Consider the following 24,771-nt stretch of genomic DNA (forward strand, 5'->3'; position numbering starts at 1 on the left):
CTTCACTCATGGATGCGGCTATCCTCCACGACGATAGTAGTATGGAGAACCAGAATCTACATGTCAGTCCGAACCCGCTCAAATGCCCTCCTGCGCCGCTGCATCAGCTCTCGCCGGAGCGCATCAACCAGCAACGCATCCCTCAGTCGCCCTCTTTACATAGCTACTTGGTTGACCATGATCGACCTCGCACCCGCGACTCTTTTACTTCCGATGTCCAGTCGAAAGTCGCCTTCCTAAACAGCTTGGCGGCAAATCCCAGCGTTCAATCGTCGCCCACTCGGCCCAGAAGGCTCGGGGCTGGACTGCCAGACATCTGCAATGCCACACCTAATCATAATCTTAATACCAACAATGCTCTTCAGCGTGCAGTCATGGGATACGAGGAAGCACAGGCAAGCCTTGCGAGCTTGAACGCCGAGCTCGAGCGGGCCAAGGAGGAAGTGGCCTCGAAGAAGAAGCGGGAGAGAATGCTCTCACAACGCGTCGAGGATCTCTTGGAAGAATTGCAGGCCGAGAAGGAGAAAAGGAGCCGAGACCAGGAATCCTACACGAAAGAAATCAAGCGATGTCGCAAGGAAACCTACCGTGCTGAACTGTCTGTCGTGGAGGCAAGGCAGGATCTGCAAGAAGTGAGAGCCGAGTTGAAGAGATGCCAGAGCGAGATACAGCACGAGAGGACAGAGAAGGAGAAGAGTCGGCAAGAGAGTTTCGAGAGGGCATACGCATTGGCCGGAATGGTGGGTGAGGTGGATCAGCTGAAGGATAGGCTAAAGGCAGTGGAAAAGGAGAGGGACGCAGCCTTGTTGGAGGCAAAAGCAAACGCCGCCGAAAAGAGTGTATCTTTGGAGAAGGGTGTTCAGACTGAGTCGCCGGAGCCACTGAATGAAGGTACAGGGACTGAAACCCCCCAACATCCCCGCGAGAGAAAGACATTCCAAGAAAGAGACAAGAAGCGACCCGCGCAGCTTTTGGATGGCGAGAGCGAGATCCATTCTGTCTCTAGGTCGAAGATGGGTCCAGCACCAGCGTCAACGCGTCGTGTGAAACATGGGGAGCCTGCACGACTCCTCGCTCCAAAAGCGCCAGATTTCGCTACAGCCATATCTCGCTTAAATTACTTCGACAAGCAACTAGGAGGAGAAAAGATCGCGCCTGAAGAAGAAGTTGAGTTTCTGAAACAGGAACTTGCTTGGGCACGAAAGAAGCATGAAGAAGACTCAGATTTGATCCATTTCATGCATATGCAATGCCAGTTCAAGGCTTGTCCGTGCCGACTGGCTGAATCAAATGGGGATCGTTTTGTTTACGATCAAGTTTATGATGCGAAGATGCTGCAGCAGCGTGCGCCAAAGAAGAGGAAGATCTCGAATGATGCGGAGGAGACGAGCTCGCACCTCGAAGAAACGTGTAAGGGACTTGTGGAACAGCCACTCGCAAGCAAAAACGAGCCTGTCCCGTATCCGCCGTCAGCCAGCACTCCATCAACCGAAGCGACTGAGCCAGCCAGACTTCCACCTGACCCAACACCAGAGTTGATGGACAATGCAGCAACAGACCCCATGGTCCTTGAGCAAGCTATTGAAGTGCCTCTCCCAGAGCCAGACGCCATGGAATTGGATTCGAGCAGCACTAACTTGGAGGCAACGGCCCAGTTGGAGGAAATAACGCAAGTTTTGGTGGAGCCTGCAATAGGTTCGCAGCCGTTCTCCTTTTCAACATCTATCACAAGCAATGCGGGCGTCGGGGCTCTAGCTCCAACACTTCGACATACTGAGAGTACGTCGGCGGTGCTTGATCAAGATCTCTTCGATCTCTCGCCGCCTAAACAAGCCCCTCCCCGAAGGCCTTCGACGGCGCTAGGTATCTTGACCGTCGACTCACCTATCCGGCTGGTGCCGGATTCACCACGGTCGGCCAGGTCTTATCAGCGAGAAAACGTGCGGTCTCTCCCAAAGGAACGAAGCCACGCCATTACACCATCAACTACGACAACCACCACGAAGATTGCACTCAAAGACTCTCCATCACGCGCTAGTCTGCGCAGGCGAGCACAGTCAAGACCGAATCTTCGAAGCCACTCACCTTTGGCGGCGTCGGTAATGTCTCAATACGATGATTCTGACACGCAATCTACATTTATGAAAGACTCTTCGGCTTCACCCGCCGCGAGTACTGTGTTCCCGGTGACGCCCTTACACAAACATTCACGGTCAATGCATGATCTAGCTCAGCATGCGGAGACGCAGGCTCACGTTGAGAGTCAAGATCAGGCGCAAGCTCCTAGCCGTGCCAGAAGTCCGCAGATGATTGCTACTACCACCACCACAACGACTACGACACGCGTACCACTTAGAGAAGCCGTGGATGCAGATGAAGTGTCAAGCCAGGAGCACCGAGAGTATCGAAATGGAGACGACCACGCCCAAACCGAGGTCTTAAATATCAGAATGGACTCCAATACGAGCAGAGAACCTACTTTTCAGACGCAGTCCAGGGTGACTTCCCTCTCGAGTTCAGCCATGCTCTCCAACGTCCCTGGAACTCCGATCTCCCGGGAGGCTGCTCTAGCACAGATCCGAGCACGGAGAGATCGAGCCAGGAGCGTCAATTTGAAACGCTCGCTGGAAGGCCATGGCAAGGGGGTCAACGGTGCACGAAGTCCGACGAAGCCACGGCCGGGGGTATTGAATGGAAGCAGCGGGCTGTTCCCAGCAGTCGGCAAGGAGAATGCGCGGAGAGAGATCAGCCAAGCGAGTGCGCCTGGCCGGCTTGCTTTCTGAGTCGAGTTGAGTTGACTTGAGCTGATGACCGACACTGACGGGCCGATGGAATGAGTGAGTGAGTCTGGCTTTGGAATGAATACAGTAGAGAAGAGCGGGAGGATTGGGCTCAAGTCGCCGGCCAACTAGGCCGTCTCGACTTCCTGCGTAACCACGTACAGATGGACAAGATTGACAGAACACACACTTTGACCTCTACCATTAATGAACGCTCTTTTCCCCCTTGTTTTTGTTCTTCCGTCGTTGGGCGTGTCGAGGGCATGTCAGCTCATTACCGCCTATCACTATCGGTCGATCGTGTGGTGTTGTGTGGTGTGGTTTGGTGTGGTTTGGTGTGTAGCCTTCATTACATTACATTATATTCATAACATATCATATCATATTACATATTCCGTATGGATAGATGTCCCCTCCTGTCCTGTCGTGTTGTTTCTGTGTCTGCCTTATTCTTCTTCGGATTTCGAGGTTCGAACAAGCTCCGTCAGTCGGTCAGTCAATCAGTCGGTTGAAAGGTCATCATGTATGTATGGATGTATGTATGTATGCATGACTCGGACGGAGTGAGTGCTTACACTTCCTTACTTGTAGGCCAAGTGATATTCTTCGAGCCCTTTGATGGACAAGTCAACCTATTATGTAACTTAAGCCAACTTATACATATATCTAGACATACCTCAATAGCTCTCCGACATCTGCCTGCCTCCTTCTATCCATGGACACAGTGTCTCTACCGCATCGCTGGAGCAGACATTTTATATTCGGAGGTACTGGAGAATGCCGTTTTCTAGTAAGGATCGAGCTCTCCGTCCCTCTTTCCCCGATTGTTAGGACTCTGTGCAAACACATATATACTCGGGACTCGGTATGGAGTTTGACGAGGATCGAAGGATGAGGATCCCAGGATGAAGAGTCAAAATTCAACCATCCCTGACCTCGTGCACGGTTTTTGGTATCAACGACTGAATCCTTGCACGTCTTTCCTTTTTCTTCTGCCGTCGCAGAAACCCCAGTCGGCTGTATTTCTTGACCTCGCGATTTGGACACCGGAAGTCAGCGAGCGTGTCAGTATGCCACGTCAGGTACGGCAAATTTAGGATGCTGATAATCCGTTTGACCTCGTCCACGTCTGAAGATAGATCCAGCCAGAAGCCATCATGGAGGTCGTGTGTCAGAACTTGCACCTTCAATTTGAGCAGTCTTTCCACCTCGGGCGATTGGTTGTCCACTAGGGCCCCTTCGAATCCATTTCCTTTTCCGCAGTTATTTAAGTCAGCCCTAAGCAGGAGCAATACGACATCCCCATGACCGTGGTCAATGGCGGCCCGTAGCACGTTTTCATTGCCCCGGTTGACATCGGCACCGGCATCGAGTAGGATTCGAACGACATGTGTATGACCACGCTTGACCGCAGCGAGCAGTGCGTTGTAAAGATCCCTCTCCTTCAACTTGAATTTCTCACCAGCACAGAGAAGAATTCTCAGGATCTGCTCAGAACCCTGTTCCGCCGAAAACACTAGCGCCTCACACCAGCTATATGTTGCGTAGGAACCCTCAACATCAAGGTCGACTAATTTTCTTATAATGTCCACTAGTACAGCAGCGCAATGAAGGATCCATCTGGACGGCTTCTTACAATAGAAGAGGTCTGCAACCTGCGCCAACAAAAGAGTCATCCTCCTCAGTAGCAGAAAGTGATGGCCCAGCGATCCGGTTTTTAATTGTTCTGGTAGGAGAGCTCCTGCTTGAAGTTGATCCCGCACGAGGCAGAGTGCGTCGTGCAAGAGATCAAGTCTATCCATCTTTGTCTCTGTCAGATGGAAGAGCAAAGAATCTTGAGCATACGCCACCAATGTCGATGTGTCTTCCACGAACTGGTGGCCCGGATTTTTGTCGAAGAAAAGCTGATGGTATATTCCCAGCGGCCAACATATGGCACGGACACACATTTGCACCATGACTGTTGCAGTGTCTGCGGGAATCAGTGAGTGTTTCCAGACGCCGCATACCATCTCTGACTCCCGAATTAGGAACTCCTTCGCAGTCTGGTGGGCAAGGTAGATATTGGACCGCTCAATGAAAACAAAAAGTCCGCACCATTCTCGAATGTACTTCTGGAGATGGAGCTTTTCGACCGCAGCCGACTCCCAAGAGTGAATGTCCTTCGAAGTTGCTAGCCCGAAAGCCAGATACATCTCGCCTACGCTGAGGGCTCGTCGAGCACCGACTATGATGTGGAAGATGGTTCGCACAGTCTCGTGCTGATTTTGCCGCACTCTACTTAAGAATCTTCTCGTATGCGTCGTCCACCGACTTGGAAAGCGTAGCGATCATGGAATTGATCGAGTTCTCGTGTTGCTGTAAACGGTCCCTGAGGTTTTCGTAAATGCCATCCATGGCAAAGGAGGGCCATAGCTAAGTCCGATTTTTCATATTCAATAGCTTTCGCTGGCAGTGGCTTACTGGCTTTCGGTGACAAGGGCAAGGCTATTGTCATCTCAGCAACGCGGCTACGAATGACCGAATCGATCTCGGCTCCAATTGCAGCGTTTTCTTCTTCCCCCCGAAGACGAATGTTCGGAAGTGTGACAGAGCATCCTTTCATGCTACGCTGGAAGTTTAGTTCGATGCTATCATACGGCCGGCTAGTAACCGGGATTTTCAGTGATTGCGGTCGAGGTTTTGCTGCCCGTGCATCTGCGAAGCGACAGCAAGTTGTCAATCAGTCCCCACTGGTCAGTTTCTCGACATTCATCAAGGGCGTCTATGACGCAGAAAACATCTCGGGAGCTGGGGTCCGCAGTAGCCGCCAGGAATATCCTACACAACTCATTCACCTCTTGGGCCAACTTGTCACCATTTCGTCGCCAAACAGGAATTGCGTGCGCAAGAAGTTGTGGCTGGCTTGTGAATAGCTGATGTAGAAAAGCATAAAACACAGCCGTCAGATTGTCTTGGACCGACTGATTTTGGAAAATAAATAGCAGCACGTTGTTTCTGCTGTTGTCTGCAGTTCGCGGTCTGTGAGAGACTTTGACAAGATCGATTTGCCGCAACCTGGATTGGCAGATATCCACAAGAGATCGTTGGCCATGTTCTCTTGCCACTGTCGGTACTTGGGATTGCTTAGAACCCAGAGCTACGTGTCAGGAGCTCGAGTTGGGTTGACATTCTATTGCACTTCATATGAGGTCAATTTGGAGGCACGATGGCACAACTGATAATCCGGGTTCTGAAAATTCTCCTCATAACCATGTGGTTTCTCGTATTGCGGCTGAAGGTTGCTTTCCACGGAACCTGTTGATAAACGAGGTTTATATCCTCTCCTGCAAAGCATTTCTCCCATGCAGAAATCGTATAAAACAAAAGGGATTTTCTCCATTGTGAATAGGGGATAAGGATCGGAACCTACCTGCAAGGGCTTGATTCCTTTGTTCGCGGTTGAGATGCTATGCTGTGACAAAAAGAAGTAGTTCTTTTGTCCACGCGGCCGCCGTGGCAGCGGCATACGGGTGCCATTCGTCATTTTTGTGAGAATCTGCGTAGTTACATATTCCTCTTACCGTAAGGGACGGCGAAATATTTGCGAGACCAGCAGATTCCATCTCCACACACAGCGCACCATAAGATGCCCGGAGGTTGTCACGTAAATGGGGGTCTTTCACCACCTTGTTTCCAGAAGCAATAATGCCGTAATGGATCTGGGGCTCAGTGGTTTTTCGACTGTTACGAGTGATTTCGTGGCTAGGTAAACATTGATCGCAGTTCGTTTGACCTTCGGGGTGAGGATATCTGAGATGAAAGAGGCGGTCTTTTCGCCGGCTAGGCATGCCATAACGCGGATACCCATGAACCATGTCGGAAAGGTAACCTAGCATCGGCCGACCCCGATCTGATCGAGGTTGTACTTGGAGTGCGGTGATTGCAGTCAGAAGCGCATAGGGAGGCGCATTGAGAGTGCCCTTGAGCTCAAAAGCACCTCCATGTTTGGCTTTTCCCTTGTCGTAATGTATAACCCCACCGCTGGTGCCGCTTGGTACACCCACGACAACGTCGCCGAGCCTGATGTCGACATCTTTCTCTGAGTCTGGCAATCCGCCACCGATACCAACCAACAGAATGAACTTCAATTGTTCAAATGTCCTGATCATGTGTGTTGCCACGTGTGCTGCCACAACAGGGCCATCAATACCCACAGGGGGACAGGCGATAACGACATTGTGGTCATGTATACGTCCAGCACGGTAAGTGTTTTGATCTCGACCTCCTCCTTTGATAGTGCCATGGTCTTCATCTAGCATTGCTGTTGCTGCCTCCAGCTCCACGAGCAAGGCGCACATCCACCCGACGTGGTATTCATTTTGTGCTGGCCGGGCCATGACGACGGGTTACACTCGCGAAACAATGCCTTGTACGAACAAGGTCATCTTCGAGGGGAAATATGGTTGAGAGACTCGGCGAGGAGATCGGACAGGATCGTGAGAGGTCAGCAGGACACACATTGCAGAGTGTGAGCTGGCGTCGTGCGCACGAGCATCAAGAGGGAAGTAAAAGAGCATCAGGCTCGAGCCTGAAGAACTGCCCGATAAGGCGCAGCCGCCGCATTCGGGTCACTCGTTGTGCCATGGTCAGGTTGTCAAATCGTGCAGATTTTGCCTGGGGGTCGAGTTGTTGGTGCCCATTGAATGTAGTACACCTATGTTCAAGGCGCGGGGTGGTGTGGATAATAGTGAGAAGTGCGGATAACGAGTGGGTGGCTAGTGTGATGTCACTACTATTAGTAGCTGTATTCATAGACGTGGCACCAATTGCCTCCCTTTCATAATATTTAACACCTGCTCGCTGGCCAGCTGAACTGCTGCAATATACTGTAGGTATTGGAGCAAGTGGGAAAGAGCACATGGGGTCTATCGTCTATGTTGGAAGCCATGCCCTGGTCTGTACCTGGTGAACTGGCCCTGGCCGTCCTTCTCCCCGCCGTAGCTGTATAGAAAGGTCCTCCCTCGCATCCCTCTCTACCTTCCGTCCCAATTCGCATCCTTGAGCATATTCTCCTTCAAATGGTCGTCCGTTTCTGTCGCTTCGGCCTCGACATACCCCTCATCCGTGCCCACGTAACCTTTCTCAGTGACATAGATCCCCTCCGGGATGAACGGCCTCATGATGTTGTTCACCCAGCTAAGGGGGACGCCGAGCTTGACCGACTCCTCGATGCCCCTGTTCATCCGTCCAATGTACTCCGGCACGATCTTGCCCGGGGTAGTGCGGAACTCGTCGACGTACACGAGCGCTCGGACCGTGGTGGGTGGATGCGACCCCGCCGTATGCTCATGAGCGGCGCCATTGACCATGTGAGAGGATGACATGCTGATGCCGTATTCCGCTGGATCTTTCAGCCATTTCGTTACCGTGACGGGTAGGTAATGCTTGTTATAATCCCAACCTCCCTGCAGATACTGCTTGACTACCTGCGTCTCCGGGTCTGGGTTGATTTCTGGGGTCGGGTTTCTCGCTTGGTTGTGACCTTCATACATATCCAGCCGGGCCTCGTCCACGGGATGCATGTTATACAGCACGCCCCAAACGGTATTGTAGTCCGAGGCGGCGTTAGATTCGGGCAGGGCGACCACGTTGGCGTACCCGCGTTCGCAGATGATCCAGGCATGCGAGTCCAGACGTGCGATCGCCACAGGTTCGCTCGACGAGGCCGAGTGCCGCAGCCGCAGCGACATCTGGTACGCCGACAGGTTGGACCCGTAGGCGAAGTAGAAGGTGCCGGTCTTGGAGGAGGTCGAGTTGGGGTGGTTGACGGCTTGTTCTTGAGACATTTTGCTCTTGTCTTTGACGTGATATGCCTTCCAGGTAGAGAGTGATTCCGAGGATCGATGGAGAACCAACTGGATCTTTTGTAGCCCCTCTAGATCCGTATCCTCGCCCGACTCAACGTGGCGCTGCGTCCAGCTTGAGGTCTGACCGGCAACTCACATAAATCAAATTGACAATATCCAAGACAAGGATCTCTTAATACGCGCACTGAATCAAATCTGCAAGTCGTCTCCAGCAGACCCAATTGATTGAAGCAAGATAAGACGGGATGATATCAGTTTCGAGATGAAAGACGCAATAAATACACGTATTGGTGACGTCCCTGGTCTAATTGCGGACGCGAAGGAATATATGGAAGTAGTTACCTTTCTAATCGCCGTGATTTATCGCAAGGGAGATCACAATATAACCGCAAGAGTCTATGAATATTATGGAGACTGTTTCTTTCTTTTTCAAAGAGGAAGGCGAGTTGAGTGGCTAGCAGCAGCAGATGAACCCACTAGTGTAAACGGCGAGATGGAGATGTGCGGTTTCGATCTGGACTAGAAAGTTCGTTTTGGATTCCATGACATAAAAGACAACGCAAGGCTTCCAGCAAAAGGATCGATGTGATTGGACATCCATCAGAGTAAACAAGTGACATGGCGAGAGGCATGAGGTTTCTTTCTAGGATGGCAGCTTCATATTATGAGTGGGACACGTATATGGCTGGGTACATGGGTGTCTCGTCGGTCATGTTCAGCCAGGCAGCCAGTTCATCCAACGTAGACGGCATACTTAATAAACTCCTCGTCCCTCCGGAGCCTTTCCAGGTCCTCCTCCCTCAAACACAGCGCCGCTGCAATCTCCCCATTGGGCTTTCTGGGCATCAGGTAGAACAGGCTCTCTACCGGCACAAACTGTGGTCGACGAACGGCCTCTGGCTTTCCCAATCCGAGGTTGAAATCGAGGTCGTAGCAGTCATACTTAGCCCAGGAACTGAGCATGATGTCGGCAGAGAGGTCCAGCGTTGCTGTCACGTTGACGTTGTTGTTCTCCGGTGCGCGGTGAAGCCATGTCGCAAGTGCCCGGGTTGCGTACGCCAGGTTCGAAGTCGAAGGGTCGACGGCTTCTCGGAGTTTCGAGGCGATGCTACCTAGAGGTGCATTGAGCAGCCCTTCGAGAGAATCTTCCGTGTACGTCATGTTCTGAACGAGCCCCGGGTATGTATCAGGGATACCCAAGTATCGCCGTGGATCGATCGCCCGTGCAAAGGTTACCTCTCCGATAGGTTGCAGGCGAGGACGACGGGCCCGGGCTACCGATGACCAGATAAACGCGCTCAGGACATCGTCGGTCGAGACGTAGGCCACTTTACCGTTGAGGGATTGCATTGCCAGCGATTTCAGAATGGTGAGGGATGTCCCAGAGAATATAAAGTATGCCCAGCTGCACTTTGGAGATTGCGGCTGAGATTGCGGAGCATCACCATCCGCGGCAATTGATGCACTTTCGTGTGCAGGAGGCTTCCCGATCTGATGAGAGAGTTCAGGCCCTGGTGTATATGTCTCGTCCAGCAGTGGGATGATTTTGCGTCGATCGACGTTGCCGTTGGATATTTCTTCGGCTGTGAATGGTTCGTTGCGACAGGCTTTGGAGAGTAGGTGCATGACTTGAGCCATGCCAGTCATGTCCATCGTATTATGCTGTGTCACCAGGGTGAGCAGTAGACCGCCAGGGATGAAATTGGCCTGCACCAGGAAAACCAGCGCCGGACCATCTGTGCCTGCTGCCAATGTGTTGACAGGTGCAATAATGGACTCGTCTAGCATGCTGAAAGGGAAATTGACTTCACGCAGAGCATCCATGGTCAATGTCGATGATCCATCTCTGAGATCCTTGATCACCAGCCGGGGTGTCTTTTCGAAGGGCTTCATTTGGTAAAGCTTCATGGCGCCATCATCTGCTTCCTCGCGCGAGACCTGGCTCGCGACCCACGGAAAGCTGGCGGTTAGTTTCTCGAGCCCTTTCGTCAAAGTATCGACAATATCTGAATGTGACGAGCTATCGTTCATGCGGAAGCAGAGACATAGCTGAGTGTACAGCTTGTAGAGACCCTGTTGTTGTCCAAAGATATCCAGGTGATATGCAAGCTCCTCCATGTTTCACAATTGAGAGCGTTATGTGGGTTATTACTTACATTTCTAGCAGGCAAGGAGACAGTATTTGTATTCATCCTGAGAGTCACTTTTGTTCGAAGCCTGGAAATGATGGCTAGATGGTCTGGACGGGGCAGTGACACAAGCCGTGGTCTATGTGGCAAGCTTCACACCCACGGCTTTGCCTGGTCGGGAAAGTGGGAATTTCCAGTCAAATCATCTGTCCGGTCGGGGGCGGACGAGCTGCCTAACTGCAGCCTCCGGCCGCTCAAGGCACCCCGTCCGCGTGAAAAAGCAGTTTCTGAGCTTTCTGTCACCTATGTTGTGTTACGATCAAAGAATAGATGAGCGGCCTGATAAAGACCCTCGTCTAATTGCAATGCCGCACAAAATTCCAAGACGAATCGTTTTTCGTTTTAATGTGAATTACGAGCTTGAAGAAACAGCTAATATCATTAAGACGTCCTTGACAGATTTCGGCCCGAAACCTGCTGAGGGTTTTTTATTTCTATCCCATGGCTCCAAATGAATCCTCCAACATGCACATCATGCTCGATTTGCATTACAACGTATTCCCGAGTATCAAACTCAGTAGGATCAGCTATGAAGTTTCAAGGTCAAAAGGAACGACAACTTGTATGGTGGCCCATTCTGCAAGAACACCTCTCTAATCGTTGTTAGTCATTTTGGCCGCACTCAGCAAGGATGCATGCCAATATGCTCGCTCTCGACGTCAATCTGAGGAATTGGCCGGGGTCTCGCCAATGCAGATAGGGCAGTCTCCCGGTAGATTGGTGTCTTGAGCATCACGCACTATCACCCTGCGGGGTAGTGATAGTTCAGAGTGAGGCGAGAGGCACTTCGTAGTGAACTTTTGAAGTCTTGACGTGAAACCGTGCCATTGGTTAACAGATAACGCACACACACCAGCCTCGCCAAGGACATGCCACTCCCCTTCACTTTGACCTTCTTGTGCGACATTTCATTTCGGAACTTCTTCTGTTAGATGACACTCATGATCTGACACTGACTTGATTGTCAGGATGTCGTTTGCAGAGCGACAAAAGCATCTTCTACAGACAGGCGAATTTTCCGACTTTATCCTGACTGTCGATGGAAGAGATTTCAAGATTCATCGCAGCATCGTCTGTCCCCAGTCAACTGTGTTGCACCGTCTATGTGCTGGCAATTTCAAGGTAAGCAAATCATGTGACGTGGAACATCATGATTAATACAGGTATAGGAAGCACTCGAAGGTCGCGGGGCGCTCCCGGAAGCAAGTGCCGACATTTTCGAGAAAGTCCTAGAATTCCTCTACACTGGAGAATATGACCATTCGACGAACGAAGCCGAAATTGCAGCCGGCGACGACACTCATAGTGTTAGCAATCAAACTGCGCCAGAGAGTGTCGAAGACGAGGAAGCATCCCTCCGCCAGCAGTCGAAGCAGCTCATGGAACATACTGAGGTTTATCTGCTGGCCAAGTACTTAGACATTAGCGAGCTTATGCGACATGCGACAAGCAGGTTCACAGGCGTTGTCAAGAAAAATTTCAGAGCCGACGCTTTTGTCGGGCCATTTTCTCGAGTTTTCAACCATGGTGATGACGGTGGCAGTGGACTAAGAGCCCAAATCCTTGAGCTCTGTCTGGAAAACTCTGAGCATCTCCTGCCAGACGCGAAGTTGACCATACTGCTCCTACAGCACGAACCCATTGCCTGGAAGATGTTATTACGGCAGGCTCACGAACACGCATGCCGAGTTGAAGAGCTCACCAGAACGCAGCTAGGCCTTGAGGAGACTCTACAAACTTCGCAGTACACTGTTCAGCTTCTGAGGCAGAGTGTTGAAGAAATGACAACAGACAGAGATCGCATGCTCACGTTGCTCAAGAAATATGACAGATGTCGAAATTGCGAAAAGGACTTTGGCTCATACGTGGACAAGCACGAGCGTGGGATCATGCGGTGCAAGAGTTGTAAATGCAAGCATTTACCCTAACTCATGACGGCATCGTTGCGCGATCCCGCCCGGGACAGCACAGAATACTACGCGATGGACTCCTGCCTACTTCTTTGGTCAGTGTTGGAATATCGCTTAGACTCTCGATGGTATGTAACTCGAAGATCCATCATTAGGTTACAGGAGTGAAGCAACAATTCAGGTCATTCTCACGGCAAGTTTCTCTTGACTCAATTTCTCTTTCCGTCTCACTCGACCTTCGTGGACTTTGATGAAGGGAAGTCGGTATTCCTGCCTTTTGCTGCAACACTACGCCTATTGGTCGAGTAAGGAAACTTTGTGATCGTTATTTCGAGGTAAGCGCGCTTCATAGTGGCACAAACGCGGATATGTGTTTTTAGGACACCAGTTTCGCACATTACTATACGTTGGAGTAGTATATCAGCAAGATTCCCGTTGATTTCAACCATGTCAATGTCGGTGGGCTAGCCCGAGGATGGGGTTTCTGCTCGAGAGAGCCATGGCAAACATGTGGCACATACACGTTTAAGGAGTAGGATGCGATTATTCTCTTCAAGACATGTCAACGGACTTCTGACTCTCTCACGGTGAAAGCTCAAAATGGCAATCGAACATCGAGGAGATATTGGCATCGACCTCTCAGCGGTTCCACCTCTAAACCGTTGCACTGGAGGCTGATTTATTGAGTTCTGCGTTCTTGGGATAGGTACCTCGGAGTGGGAGCAGTGACAATGAAAGCTAACCACGACCTAATATTATAATTATCACTTCCATTTTCCTGCCTGACAAGCTCGACTGTTTTCATACAATGCAATTCGTGTATGAAGATCCTCAAAAATGAAGCATCAATACGCAGTGACCTATATAATAATAATGGCGAGGTGTAGATGACGCCAGAGCTGTTTGACTGCCGAGGCTTCGATCCGGTTGTACAACTTCAGCTGGATAATAACGGGGACTAAATTCTGCAATTGTCGATATATGTACTAGCTACTTGCACGCCAGCAGTATCATGACGGGGAACCAGCCGCCAGCGTCCTCCTCAGAGTCTGCGATGCCTCCCCTCCAACTGCCTCCAAATCTGAAGTTCGGCCCCTTTTCCGTCACATCACAGGTCTTCCACATCTCGCCTGCTCGCCTCTCATACGGCCTGGTCAACCTCAAACCCCTGCTTCCGGGCCACATCTTGATCTGCCCGGTCCGAAGTGTTCCCCGTCTCGCGCAACTCACGAGCGCCGAAACTGCCGATTTATTCAACACAGTCCGCCTGGTGTCGAGGACCCTGGAACGGGTGTTCCGGGCCAGTTCTTTCAACGTCGCGGTCCAGGATGGAGTCGACGCGGGCCAGTCCGTGCCGCATGTGCATGTCCATGTGATTCCGCGACAGAAAGGCGACTACGACCACAAGGGCGGTGGTGATAGGATCTACGACGCGATGGATGGAGAGGAAGGAGATTTGGGAGCCGCCTTTCTCGAGATGCGGAGACTCAGGGCCGAGGGGTTGACGTCCGGAAGGGAGGCTCTAGGCGGGCCAGATAGTACGAGGGAGCCCAGGAGTCAGGAGGAGATGCGAAAGGAAGCGGAATGGTTGAGGAAGGAGATGGAGAAGGATCGAGCACGCGCACAGGACGAGGCATGATGGGCTACTTGAGGCCACCAATTCTTGTATCAATAACTCAACGATTTGTGCATAGAGATAGGGTCACTTTGTACCAGGATACAACGGCTGCTCAATCGCAGGACAAGCTGAAAGGTCCAAACACGCCATCTATTGTTCTCTGGGTATCATTGGTCTTCATGGCTTCCACGGCACTTTCCAGCAAATTGCTCTTCTGTTGCAATACACATCGCGTCACTCATTCCCGTCGTCAGTTCGCATGTCCATTCATCTCGGTCACTCCGTTGCCTAACGTCTTGCCTTCCCCGTTGCTGTAGTATTCGTCCTGTTGCTCCTTGATTGTCGCTGCCTTTGTGGGTTCTCGGGGAGCCATGTCCTTACTCTTCCACAGCTCTGCTCTTTCATCCAAGATCTCCTGTGCCCACGCCTTCATCTCTTCCAGACTGATTCTCCTCGCCACCCAGCTGAACTCGCTCAGGTCAATGGCACAATTGTTCGCACGCTCGTACTCCACCATCTGCAGGATCAGCTCCAACTTGTCAACGTCATGAACGAATTTCGACTCCAGAGTCTCGCTGTCCTCATATTCTTGCCAGACAGCGCGAAGATCTTTGCCTGGAATGCCACCATGCACCTTTCCAAGTAATGACTGAGCGACCCAATCCATGGTCTCAGCCTCACGTCGGTTCTTTTCCACCTTCGGTACACCATCGACAGGCGTCAAGTCCCCAACAAGCCCTTCGGCCATGTCGTGGACCAAGGCCATCTTCGTACACCGCGGGATATCCAACCGTGAACTCAGTTCAGGCGGCGCAAGCATGGTGATCAGGGACATGCGGTACATGTGGTCAGCTATAGATTCGCCGGTTGAAATACCAAATCTTCGCCATCCCTCGCGTTTCTCGATCTTCAGGCGCTCAAGGTAGTGGAAGAATGGTATGGGAGAGGAGGAGTCTTCGAATGGGGTATGAGGGAGGTCTTTCAGGACAGCGCGGACGGACCACGGGTTCGGCTTAGGTAGTAGAGATGTGTGCGAGTTCCTGAGGGTGAAGGAAGGTTGAGTGGGTGGGACTAGAGAATGTCAGTGCTGGATCGTGGATCTACGGAGAAATCCATACTCTCGGGTCGGCCTGAAGACATTTTGCGTAGGATCAACAATAGGGTGTTGTTCGCAGAGATGGGTCAGTGGAAGATGCCGCTAAGGGAAGAGATGAAGACAACAAGAACAGAAATGCAGGTCCACCACCCAGTTGATCTGCCGTGCCTCTAATGCTTGAATATACAGATCAAACTTGCAGGACAAAAAGACGGTGCTTGAAGGTGCCCAACTGTTTGTTGAGCAAACACCAAATGAGGCCTTTTGGTTGTTTACCAGGCGACGTTCCCCCACCAAACAGATGGTTGCTGCCCGTCCCGCCCGCAGCCAGTCGCCAAGCCCGATGAAAAAGCAGCTTGCTTTATTTTGCCCTATTCGGCAAGCAAAGCGATGCCGCACTGCACTTTTCTCCAAGACGGAAGGTTTACCGATGCGATCAGCGTTGCCGGGGTTGATCGCTAAGGCCGAAGCCACTTTTCTTGTGCAATTGCTTAGTCCAACGTTGTCAGTCATCTCAGCAAGAGCAAGATGAGGTGATTCCTGAGGCCGTAGCGCAGGTACCTCGCTCCTGGCGGAGCGCATGTCTATGGAAGCCACTTTCTTTTTTCCTGTTAATTTGGGGGTTCTCAACACCATGAATGGGTCCAGCAATAACACCCTGGTCACCAATTTATTCGATCAAAATATGTTCCGCTGCGCCCTTTCGAAAGAGGTCGGCAACTTCTCCGGATCTTTCTCAGATTTGGAAACAATGCTCAGGGTCTGTAAAGTCTGCATCTTGTTCTATATATACCCTTATCATGCAGACTGCAAAGCATGGTGTATTGATGCCCGTCCTTGTGCATAGGCACGTGTCGAAGTCTATGTCTATTGTTTCCTGTCCTCCAGAATCCATCGTCTCATGTCTCAATATCTCCTTCGTCTTCTCTGGTCCGAAGGAGCACCAGACCCGGCGAATGTTCGTGCGCTTGAAATTTTTTGCGCCTTCTTGGTAGGTAGCACGTCGGAGAATGCCCGAGGAAAATGTTCGGAGCTGGGTCAGCGCTACAATTGAGGGGACCTTATCTTATTTTCTAGACTCTCAGTTATCCAATCTAATCTGATCTTATTTGATCATCTAATCTGATAAGCTTCGACGAACTCCATCCAGCTCCGCTACCAAGTGTTCCTGGTCGAACAGTTGCATGCCTCGATACAAATCTGGTATGTCACGTCCGATACCGCATGGAACCGGCGGCCAATTACCTTGGCGATGAAAAGAGGGAAGGACTTTTTCTCTCTGAAAGGTGTGCTCGGATTAGCTGAGGAAAATCGCCTATGCTTGCTTGGGAAGTATTCCCAGTGCCCTCCCGAGCAGCCAGACCCAATGGCTCGCAAGAGTATACTCCTGCGGCCTCTGCGGTGGGTGGGCTGCCATTGACACCATAATGGAGTCTTTCAACTTTTCGTTTTGGCTCGGTTTGGCCGGCACAAAAGGAGAAGCATCGAACCTCTGATTCAGCTTTCTTTCTGGACACTCTCCCACACGCTCACCTCGACATACCCGTCAGGATTTCGAAGCTATCCCAGCACTTGAAACCCGTCGAAAATATGCAGAGACAACAGAGGTCGTTCTCTCTACTTCTCCTTCTCCTCGCCGGTGCTTGCCATGTCTTAACGGCGTCGGCTTCCGAGGTGGCTGCCACCAAGGAAAGCTCCCTCCTGCCACGAGCTGTAGCACCGGCAACAAAACACCGCTCTGACAAGGTCCATGGCATTATCATGGGCGTCACGGTCATTATCATCTTCCCTTTCGCCTCGATCTCTTGGAGGCTGCTCGACCGCCTCGTTAGCGGAAAAACGCTCTTCAGAATCCATGTCGCCTGCCAGGTATTGGGCCTGGCTATGTTGATCGTCGGATTCGGCATCGGGGTTTGGGTCTGCATTATTCACAAAGAGGTACGTCCAGGAAGTCCTGCCGGCAGATCAATGTCCACGGTGTGGACAGTATCTTTTCAGCCTCCTTCGCATGTCTCTTCACACTTGGTTCCTAACACAAAGGCTATAGGTGTACAATGATGAATGGGGACATGTGATTCTCGGCACCATCCTCATGGCCCTCTTCATCGTCCAACCCGTCATAGGGCAATTGCATCACTACCTGTACATATCTCCTAGTCGGAGAACCCAACCTTGGATCCGCAGCCTCCACGTCTGGCTTGGACGACTACTGATGGTTGCGGCAATTGTGAACGGAGCCACGGGTATTGTGCTGGCCAATAACACTCCTGGTGGCGAAAAAGGCTACAGCGCTGCGGCTGGCATTGTCGGCGTGGCCTACATCGTGATACTGGTGCTTTGGTACTGGAACAGAAGCAAGCAGGACATTGAGAAGGACAGCCATGACACATCGGAGGAACGCCATGCGGACGTGGAAAGGAAAATCACTCCCGCTGTGGGAGTTGACCCGATGTAGGAAGCTCCAGCTCACATTGGTCTGCGATACGTCCCTCGCTGTTGCAGACTGGGAGGGAAGACTTGACCACTGCGCTGGCCCTGAAAGGGATGCGGTCCCGTCCCTGGCCTTCGATGATCAGCGCCCATTGGTCCCCACACTAGAAAAGCTGGATCGTCGTGCGACAACAGGACCTACGACGTTCAAGGAATATTAGATAGAAAAGGATGGAAAAAAGGATGGTATTTACGACTCGAATCGGTGTGTGGAAATATCTCAGACCGAGTCCGCATAAAATGCAAACATAGTTATCGAGATAGATAAATGTACGAGAGCGCCTGCTTTTAAGGCAGGTCGACTGATTATACCCTACTCCCATGTTTGATCGGACCCCCAGCCCAGCTGGAGCGACCTGTTAACTGAACCATTCATACCGTTCTGTTGAAGTGTCACCGAATGAACTTCCCATGTGCCATTATCGCCCAAATGCACGAGATGAGGGCCCCACAGATAAGATCTGGCAAAGGATGGATGACCGTCTTGCATTCAGACAATGCGTATGGTATCCATCAATTTGGGTGCGAAAGCGATGGCCTTGTTCGATGCCGTCTCGGGCACAAACGCCTCGCCAACCAGCACATACTGATCCGCCGACGACTCTTCGGTCCCGGCGAGCTTGCGCAGGACATACGGGAAGGTGGCGCCTCTGAAGACGGCGACCACATCACCTGGCACGGCGTCTCCGGGCAGCAGCGCGGGGGTCTTCTGCCCCGCACAGATCCCTAGGCGTCGACCGACTCCGAACTTTTTCAAGGCAGCTCGGATCGGCCGCAGTGGATGCAGGCTCGGCTCAGACGACGCAGGAAGCAGGTAACTCTGGGCCAGTTTCAGGTTCAGGCCGATGTATTGCATCTTCAACCCCTCTTCACGCTCGGCGAGAAGCGTGGTGTTGTCGTCCTGTGAGTAGCGAAGATACCTGCTCGCCATGCGGTCCGTGGACAGGAAGTTGACCCAGAACATATCCTTCTTTTCGTGGAGTCCGTACTTTGCTCCATACTGGTGTCCACCCACGTCAATGTGTCCTGATTCGTGTGCCTGCTCGGCAAACTGTTGCCATGACCGGTATACTTCGTCAATCTGCTCCGTCGTTGCACTGTGCGGAACGACGTTATCGCAGACTGTGGTTACAGAGTCAAAGATGAATCCTTTCACGAGCAGGGTGTCCCGGTCGAATTCAACGCTTGGTTCTGCCGTTGAGATGTAGTGTCTGGCGTCGTCGGCTTCGAAGGGCCGATATTTCCAGTCGTCAATCAGATTTGGCACCCAGGAAGGCAGGTCGTGGCGCCGTTCGTGATTCTGACACGTACCCAGGAGCCGTAAACCTTTCTTCTGAGGCAGGATCGTGCGGGCTGCCAATTTCAAGACTTCGGGGAGAGAAAGTCGATAATCTGCCCGGAGCAGGTATACCTCCGGGTCTGCCAGGCCTAGCATCGAATAGACCTTGTCTCGCAGATCCGTGGCTTTGCAGTGACGGGAATGAAGGAGGAGCTCATGGAGCGGCAGAAACGAGCGGCCCGAGTGAGAGGCTTTCTTCAAGGCACGAAGGCTCCGTGCCTGGTGGTAGAAGCTGAAATCAAGCGTGGCGTTTCCCGTTTGTTGTTGCAGTCCGACGGCTTCAGAACACGGTCCAGGGATTTGTTGGCCCAGGCTATCTGTGTACTCGATGGCCATGACAGCTTGTGATACCACGTCGAAGGCAACACTGTGATCACCCCAACTGACCTGTGTGCGGGAGCCTAAGCATACTTCTTGACGGATCCCTGCATAGATGTATTAGATCCCTATCTGACTCACTGTCTAGCGAAACAAGTGGACTCACAACTTCGTTGCCACCAAGGCTGATCCAGTAACAAACGTAAAGCCTGCCAATTCTTGCGCACTTCCGCCTCTGAGAGTGCTGGATATTCGACCTCTTTCTCACCCGGGCCCCGGGTGGGAGGCCGACCAATCTTACCGACAACATCGATGGCGAGGGCAGAGCCTTCGACGGCATCGCCGAGCCAGACATGGACGGACTTGGCACCCTTGTAGATGCGGCGCATCAATGAGACTTGGTTGCCGCGTTCTTCAATATCCTGCTGATTGATGCCTCCGACGAGTCAGTCTGGCATATTTCACCCACATTCCGAAGCAGACAGTCATCGCTTACAGATCTGGTCAATCCACCAGAATGTCTTTGCAGAAGGCACCCTGGTATTCCCCGCTTCCTTGGTCGCCCTCATTCTCATCTGGCGCAATGCGTTCTCCAGATTCCGTGTGACCGGAAAGACATGCCCGTTGACGACGACACGCCCGTCCATCTCGGGTTCCCCCCAGCAGTACGACATCGCGTTGTACTGCTTCAGCCACGCAGCCTGGCCTTCCTCAAGACCCACGATCTCCAGAGAGCCCTTGATGTCCTCCGAGTCGTCGTCTGCGTTGTGGACAGCGAGCAGCCGAATTTCTGATTTATCGTAGCTGAGCGGTTCGTATTTATACGCCGCTTCAGAGATGTCAGACTCTGGAGCACCTTCAGTCTGGGACGTGGAGGCAACGGGGCCCCGTTCTCCATTCAACAGCCCAGGCTCACTGGGTAGCGAGATGTTCAAATGCTTCAGAATAGTGTTCACTGCGAGGTCAAGCCGATCGAGCTGTTGTTCGATGCCCCGAAGACGATCCCAGATAGGCGCTACCATGGGGTGGTTTTCGAAGTGAGCCCCGAATTTGTGAGCCATGGTCAAGACAATAGCTACAGGGTTGGGGACACTGGGTAGAGAAGCACGACGAGTCACTTGTTAAGTTGTGGTGCACAGAGGTGAACAGAGTTTCTCAACGGATGTCTGAATCTGCAAAAGAGAGCTGGGAGATGAAAAAAGGGGGAAAAGGTCGAGCGGACAAGGAAAGCTATATCGTGGCAACCTCGTGTCCATTTCCAGTCTGAAGCGAGAACCTCGTATTGATACCAGCCCTCCGAAGTACCCAGCATATAAATGAGTGGTCTATCTGTCTCTCAAGTTCACAATCCCAGAAAGTCACGGGGATGGTAGCAGGGAGGAAAAGGGGGTTTTGGGGCGAGGCTCGCCTGAACAAGGGTTAACGCCTAGACCACCACCACTTGCAGCCAAGTCTCTTACAGGCACGCCAATCACCTACAACAAAGCCAACGCCCCTCGTGTGCAACTGGCCTGTCTTGACATGGATATCTCGTATACCTCGTCCTCACCAGCCCAATGGCATCCTCGAAACAACACTGCAATCTTCGTCCACGCCTTGCACCTCCTCGACCTCGATCTCCTCCCTGACTGGCCTCACATCTCGGAGTCGATATTTCTTCCCCCGACAAGAGCCTCCGCCAAAACAAGTACAAACCCCGCCCAGCCCCAGAACCGCACAAAGTGCCTAGAATGGGCCCTCTACCACCTCTTCCGCCTCTACTCCCCCTCGGAAACGGCCTCGAGGCTTTCACCGTATTTTCCCCCCACCACGCCGATACGGTCGAGGGATTTGAGGGCCGGGCTGTACAAATGGCTTGCGGAGTTGAAACAGAGCGGCGTGTTGCCCAGGGAAACGGTGCTGCGGAAGACAATGCTGGATGAATGCAAAGGCGACAAGTTCGAGGAGTTGATCGCAAGGTTCGCCATGCTTGTGGTCAGAAAAACGCGGGCGCCGGGCCAGAGCGATGCGAGCAGCAGCAGCAGCAGCAGCCTAGTAAAGCAGAGGACACATGATGTTGCGCACACGAAGAAGAGCATCGAGGCAGGCAAGCACCAAGATCCGGACTCATTGGTGCCCTTGATCCTCGCTCACCGGGTCTCTCTGCAGCGCTCGCTCCGCAAACACCAGGATCTCACAGAGAAGGCGACAGCTTACGCGCAAAGGTTGGCACAGGTACGAAAGGGTGTCGCAAGTGGCTTGCGAGACATTTCCCAGCCCTCGTCTGGCCCCGATGACGCCCAGGACGTGTTATCTACAACTGAATACATGTTGCTCCGTGAGCGAATCAATCTTGCATTTGCGGGTGATCGTCGCTGGGCGAGATATATCTTCGAGGGCACCCCTTCTTCGTCGAATTCAGCTTCTGCCCAAGACCTACCAGATTGGCCCTTTGAGGAACAGGCCCCCTCCACACCCTCATGCGAGGGAGTTGTGCCGTTGGCTGGTAGGAGGACGGTGGATGCAGAAGAGGACGCCAATCAACCTATGCACCAACTCCAATCTTTGATATCTCAGCATCAGGAACGAATTGCGCATCTCACAGCCATACGTGACTCCCTGCTCTCTACTTCTGGATCCACAAATGAGCCAGGACAGACACCGAATATGCCTACACTGTCAGAGACAATTTTGAGGAAAGCAGAGCTTCAACCTCACGCTAACAGCTTGCCTAGCCGCCCAACGCGACGGTTCAACCGGCACCAAGATCTCACCATGACTTAGATTTCCTGCCTCGATGACCGCTCTCATACTCAAGCACGCGTTGATTCGGCTACAGCATGAACGGACTCTTAGCTTGTCAACCAACGAACACGAGCTATGTGTTCAGGACGGATGCCCAACCGAACAGTGTCCCTTGAGACGCAGCTGAGACTCTCACCACACCGTTCAATCTCTGGCTGCCGTTTATGCTCACGTCTTCAATGCTGACTTTCAGATTTGTCCGCTGGGGCATGAACACAGCTGCGCGGACTTCTCAGGCTTATAACGGAACTCTACTCTGGTCCGACCAGTCTACCATCAGACCCAGATTGCTACTTGCATCCATCGAGGGATCTAAACCATTTGCACGAAAAAGGTCCAATGTTCGTTTCTCATTGTACGAAATATGAAAATCGTTCAGTGGGAGAGTTGCCGTTAGGGGTATCATGAATGACACATGTCAAGAAAGGAAAAGAAATGACACTGACGGCAAGCATATGAACAAGAAAAACGCAAGGGGCAGGAACTGACCTCTCTGCCTTCCCTCCCTCGCAATCTCCCGGATGTTGTGAGCTGCCCGTGCGTGCTCTTGTCAGTCCTCTCTCCCTGGGGTTCGAGATTCTCGAGCGGGCGAGACTCGCACCCACAACATCCCTCGACCTCTGTGTTGCAATCCCTCAGAATCTTCAAGTCACCCACAGACTTCGACCACTTCAGCTGCCGACACCACGCACCACTCCTCACTTTCTGTCTCATGGCCATCTGGACTCTCGCACCCACCCTCGGTCTCAAGAAGCGGATCGCACTAGGACCAAGCTCCGAGACTAGGGGCTGTGCTTCCATCGCACCTGTCCCAGCCTCTTGATCCTTTCACCGCACCTCTATCGAGCAGGGCGTTGTCGAAGTAGCCTTCATCCACGTCTCCGCCATTGTGGTAATCTTCAATTTCAACCTCAACCCGGCTGCCCAAGGCTGCTTGCCCTTCTTTGATCATGGCCTGCAACTGCATGTTGAATCGATTCATCGTCGCATCTTGCTTGGCTTCCTTCCGACGAAGTTTCTGTTCGAACTTGCGGATTTCAGGGGACTGCTTTGGCGATGTTGTGAGAGAAGCGGAAGATTGCCGACGAGATGTGGAGAGCGAGGGCCTGTGGCTGCTGGAAATACCACTTGGGCGCTTCGATGGTTTGTCTGAGGTCTGGCGCTGGTCGACCGCAGAAGCTGCAGGAATGGGGATCCGAGATTGGTACTGTGCGGAACCGCTGGTGCTGGTGCTCGCGCACATTGATACCCGCGGCGACGCATATGAAGCTGACGACCTGATTGTCGATGATCGAGGTGTCAAGCGAGGACGAGTTGTAGGGTGGCTTGGGTGGCGTGGGGCAGATGATGGTCGAGATGCGTAGAGACTCGCCGTGCTTGCTCTCGACTTCTTGCGTACAGGACTAGATTCCGTCGACGGTGACATCTGGTCGGCCCCATCAACCACTACCCAACTATTGTAGCGGGAGATCGATGGAGAATCTTGATCTGGTATGACGGTCGGGGTTGAGTTGTTCGGCTGTCTGGGTTGGACGGTCAGTCTAGACATGTAGTCCTCAATAAATTCAGGACTGTTTCCAGGGAATCCGCCGGGAACAGGGGTCCGGTCTCGGTCATGTCGCTTGAAGTCGCCAGCCGGGTCGACGTTATGGAACACATCAGTTTTCGGATCAACCTCAGTCCAAACACTAGAAGAACCCATGTCTGCAGGTCCGATGTCGAACGTGTACCCGCTCCCACCGCCAGCATAGAAGCCCTTGAAGGTAGTGTTCCAGCAGAAGTTGAAAACTCTGCCGGCCAAACCACCAGTTAAAGCCCATACAGTCTTTCCCCAGCTCTTCATCGGTGGCGCCGGAGGTGACAGTCTGCGTTTGTTCCGTCGGGACCGATCTGGGGCTGGTGTCTGCGGAAAGAAGTTTTCTGAGGGCTTGCTGTACCTGTTCGGTCTGCAGTCAACTTCATAGTCGAACTCATGGGCGTCTTCTTCCTTCTGGCTATTTAGTGCGGTGAGCGTATCCAATCCGCCTGCAATGCGGTAGTCTGTGTTGACGAGCGGTGGAGGGCTGAGGGCTTCACGCCAAATTGCGGTGTCTGATGTGGTGTTGTAAGAGTCATCGTCAAGCGACGTTGTGTCCAGTCGCGGTCGCTTGCGGCTGTGCTGACGATCGTCTTCCGACGCCTGGAGGACTTTTCCTGTCGCGAGGGGTCTCAACGGCCGCGGCTGCAACCAGGCAGATGATGAGTCGGGGGTCGGATTGCTGTCGGAGGGGGGTAGAAACGGAGAGGCTTTGAACCGTGCGCAGTGAAGTGAAATGTGATTCTCAGGCAGGTGTGAGCCTGACGCGAGGCCCGGAGATCCCATGAATGTAGTCATTTTTCGTCGCAAAACAAGCTGGTC

General features: G+C 52.3%; 12 protein-coding genes across 12 annotated transcripts; 5 read left to right on the forward strand and 7 right to left on the reverse strand.

The window, feature by feature from the left end:
- Nucleotides 1-8: 8 nt before the first annotated feature.
- On the forward strand, nt 9-2,783 carry AYL99_05479 (hypothetical protein; the record flags this gene model as incomplete). The annotated part of the gene is made up of 1 exon (XM_018836991.1): nt 9-2,783. The coding sequence occupies one exon, from the start codon at nt 9-11 to the stop codon at nt 2,781-2,783; it is 2,775 nt and encodes a 924-aa protein (XP_018693844.1).
- Nucleotides 2,784-3,700: 917 nt separating this feature from the next.
- On the reverse strand, nt 3,701-4,975 carry AYL99_05480 (hypothetical protein; the record flags this gene model as incomplete). Its single annotated transcript, XM_018836992.1, has 1 exon — nt 3,701-4,975. One exon carries the CDS (start codon nt 4,973-4,975, stop codon nt 3,701-3,703), a length of 1,275 nt encoding a protein of 424 aa, XP_018693845.1.
- Nucleotides 4,976-6,229: 1,254 nt separating this feature from the next.
- Nucleotides 6,230-7,159, reverse strand: AYL99_05481 (hypothetical protein; the record flags this gene model as incomplete). Its single annotated transcript, XM_018836993.1, has 1 exon — nt 6,230-7,159. One exon carries the CDS (start codon nt 7,157-7,159, stop codon nt 6,230-6,232), a length of 930 nt encoding a protein of 309 aa, XP_018693846.1.
- Nucleotides 7,160-7,795: 636 nt separating this feature from the next.
- On the reverse strand, nt 7,796-8,608 carry AYL99_05482 (hypothetical protein; the record flags this gene model as incomplete). The annotated part of the gene is made up of 1 exon (XM_018836994.1): nt 7,796-8,608. One exon carries the CDS (start codon nt 8,606-8,608, stop codon nt 7,796-7,798), a length of 813 nt encoding a protein of 270 aa, XP_018693847.1.
- Nucleotides 8,609-9,361: 753 nt separating this feature from the next.
- Nucleotides 9,362-10,747, reverse strand: AYL99_05483 (hypothetical protein; the record flags this gene model as incomplete). The annotated part of the gene is made up of 1 exon (XM_018836995.1): nt 9,362-10,747. One exon carries the CDS (start codon nt 10,745-10,747, stop codon nt 9,362-9,364), a length of 1,386 nt encoding a protein of 461 aa, XP_018693848.1.
- A 1,040-nt stretch (nt 10,748-11,787) lies between these two features.
- AYL99_05484 (hypothetical protein) lies at nt 11,788-12,746 on the forward strand (the record flags this gene model as incomplete). Its single annotated transcript, XM_018836996.1, has 2 exons — nt 11,788-11,940; nt 11,988-12,746. The coding sequence occupies 2 exons, from the start codon at nt 11,788-11,790 to the stop codon at nt 12,744-12,746; spliced, it is 912 nt and encodes a 303-aa protein (XP_018693849.1).
- A 994-nt stretch (nt 12,747-13,740) lies between these two features.
- AYL99_05485 (hypothetical protein) lies at nt 13,741-14,367 on the forward strand (the record flags this gene model as incomplete). The annotated part of the gene is made up of 1 exon (XM_018836997.1): nt 13,741-14,367. The coding sequence occupies one exon, from the start codon at nt 13,741-13,743 to the stop codon at nt 14,365-14,367; it is 627 nt and encodes a 208-aa protein (XP_018693850.1).
- A 229-nt stretch (nt 14,368-14,596) lies between these two features.
- Nucleotides 14,597-15,486, reverse strand: AYL99_05486 (hypothetical protein; the record flags this gene model as incomplete). Its single annotated transcript, XM_018836998.1, has 2 exons — nt 14,597-15,417; nt 15,465-15,486. 2 exons carry the CDS (start codon nt 15,484-15,486, stop codon nt 14,597-14,599), a joined length of 843 nt encoding a protein of 280 aa, XP_018693851.1.
- A 1,546-nt stretch (nt 15,487-17,032) lies between these two features.
- On the forward strand, nt 17,033-17,897 carry AYL99_05487 (hypothetical protein; the record flags this gene model as incomplete). Its single annotated transcript, XM_018836999.1, has 2 exons — nt 17,033-17,380; nt 17,490-17,897. The coding sequence occupies 2 exons, from the start codon at nt 17,033-17,035 to the stop codon at nt 17,895-17,897; spliced, it is 756 nt and encodes a 251-aa protein (XP_018693852.1).
- Nucleotides 17,898-18,422: 525 nt separating this feature from the next.
- AYL99_05488 (hypothetical protein) lies at nt 18,423-20,650 on the reverse strand (the record flags this gene model as incomplete). The annotated part of the gene is made up of 3 exons (XM_018837000.1): nt 18,423-19,696; nt 19,756-20,025; nt 20,086-20,650. The coding sequence occupies 3 exons, from the start codon at nt 20,648-20,650 to the stop codon at nt 18,423-18,425; spliced, it is 2,109 nt and encodes a 702-aa protein (XP_018693853.1).
- Nucleotides 20,651-21,110: 460 nt separating this feature from the next.
- AYL99_05489 (hypothetical protein) lies at nt 21,111-22,352 on the forward strand (the record flags this gene model as incomplete). Its single annotated transcript, XM_018837001.1, has 1 exon — nt 21,111-22,352. The coding sequence occupies one exon, from the start codon at nt 21,111-21,113 to the stop codon at nt 22,350-22,352; it is 1,242 nt and encodes a 413-aa protein (XP_018693854.1).
- Nucleotides 22,353-23,136: 784 nt separating this feature from the next.
- AYL99_05490 (hypothetical protein) lies at nt 23,137-24,747 on the reverse strand (the record flags this gene model as incomplete). The annotated part of the gene is made up of 1 exon (XM_018837002.1): nt 23,137-24,747. One exon carries the CDS (start codon nt 24,745-24,747, stop codon nt 23,137-23,139), a length of 1,611 nt encoding a protein of 536 aa, XP_018693855.1.
- Between the last annotated feature and the right edge of the window lie 24 nt (nt 24,748-24,771).

This window comes from Fonsecaea erecta, assembly GCF_001651985.1.
Source record: "Fonsecaea erecta strain CBS 125763 chromosome Unknown Scaff4, whole genome shotgun sequence".
Classification (NCBI taxonomy): Eukaryota; Fungi; Ascomycota; class Eurotiomycetes; order Chaetothyriales; family Herpotrichiellaceae; genus Fonsecaea; species Fonsecaea erecta.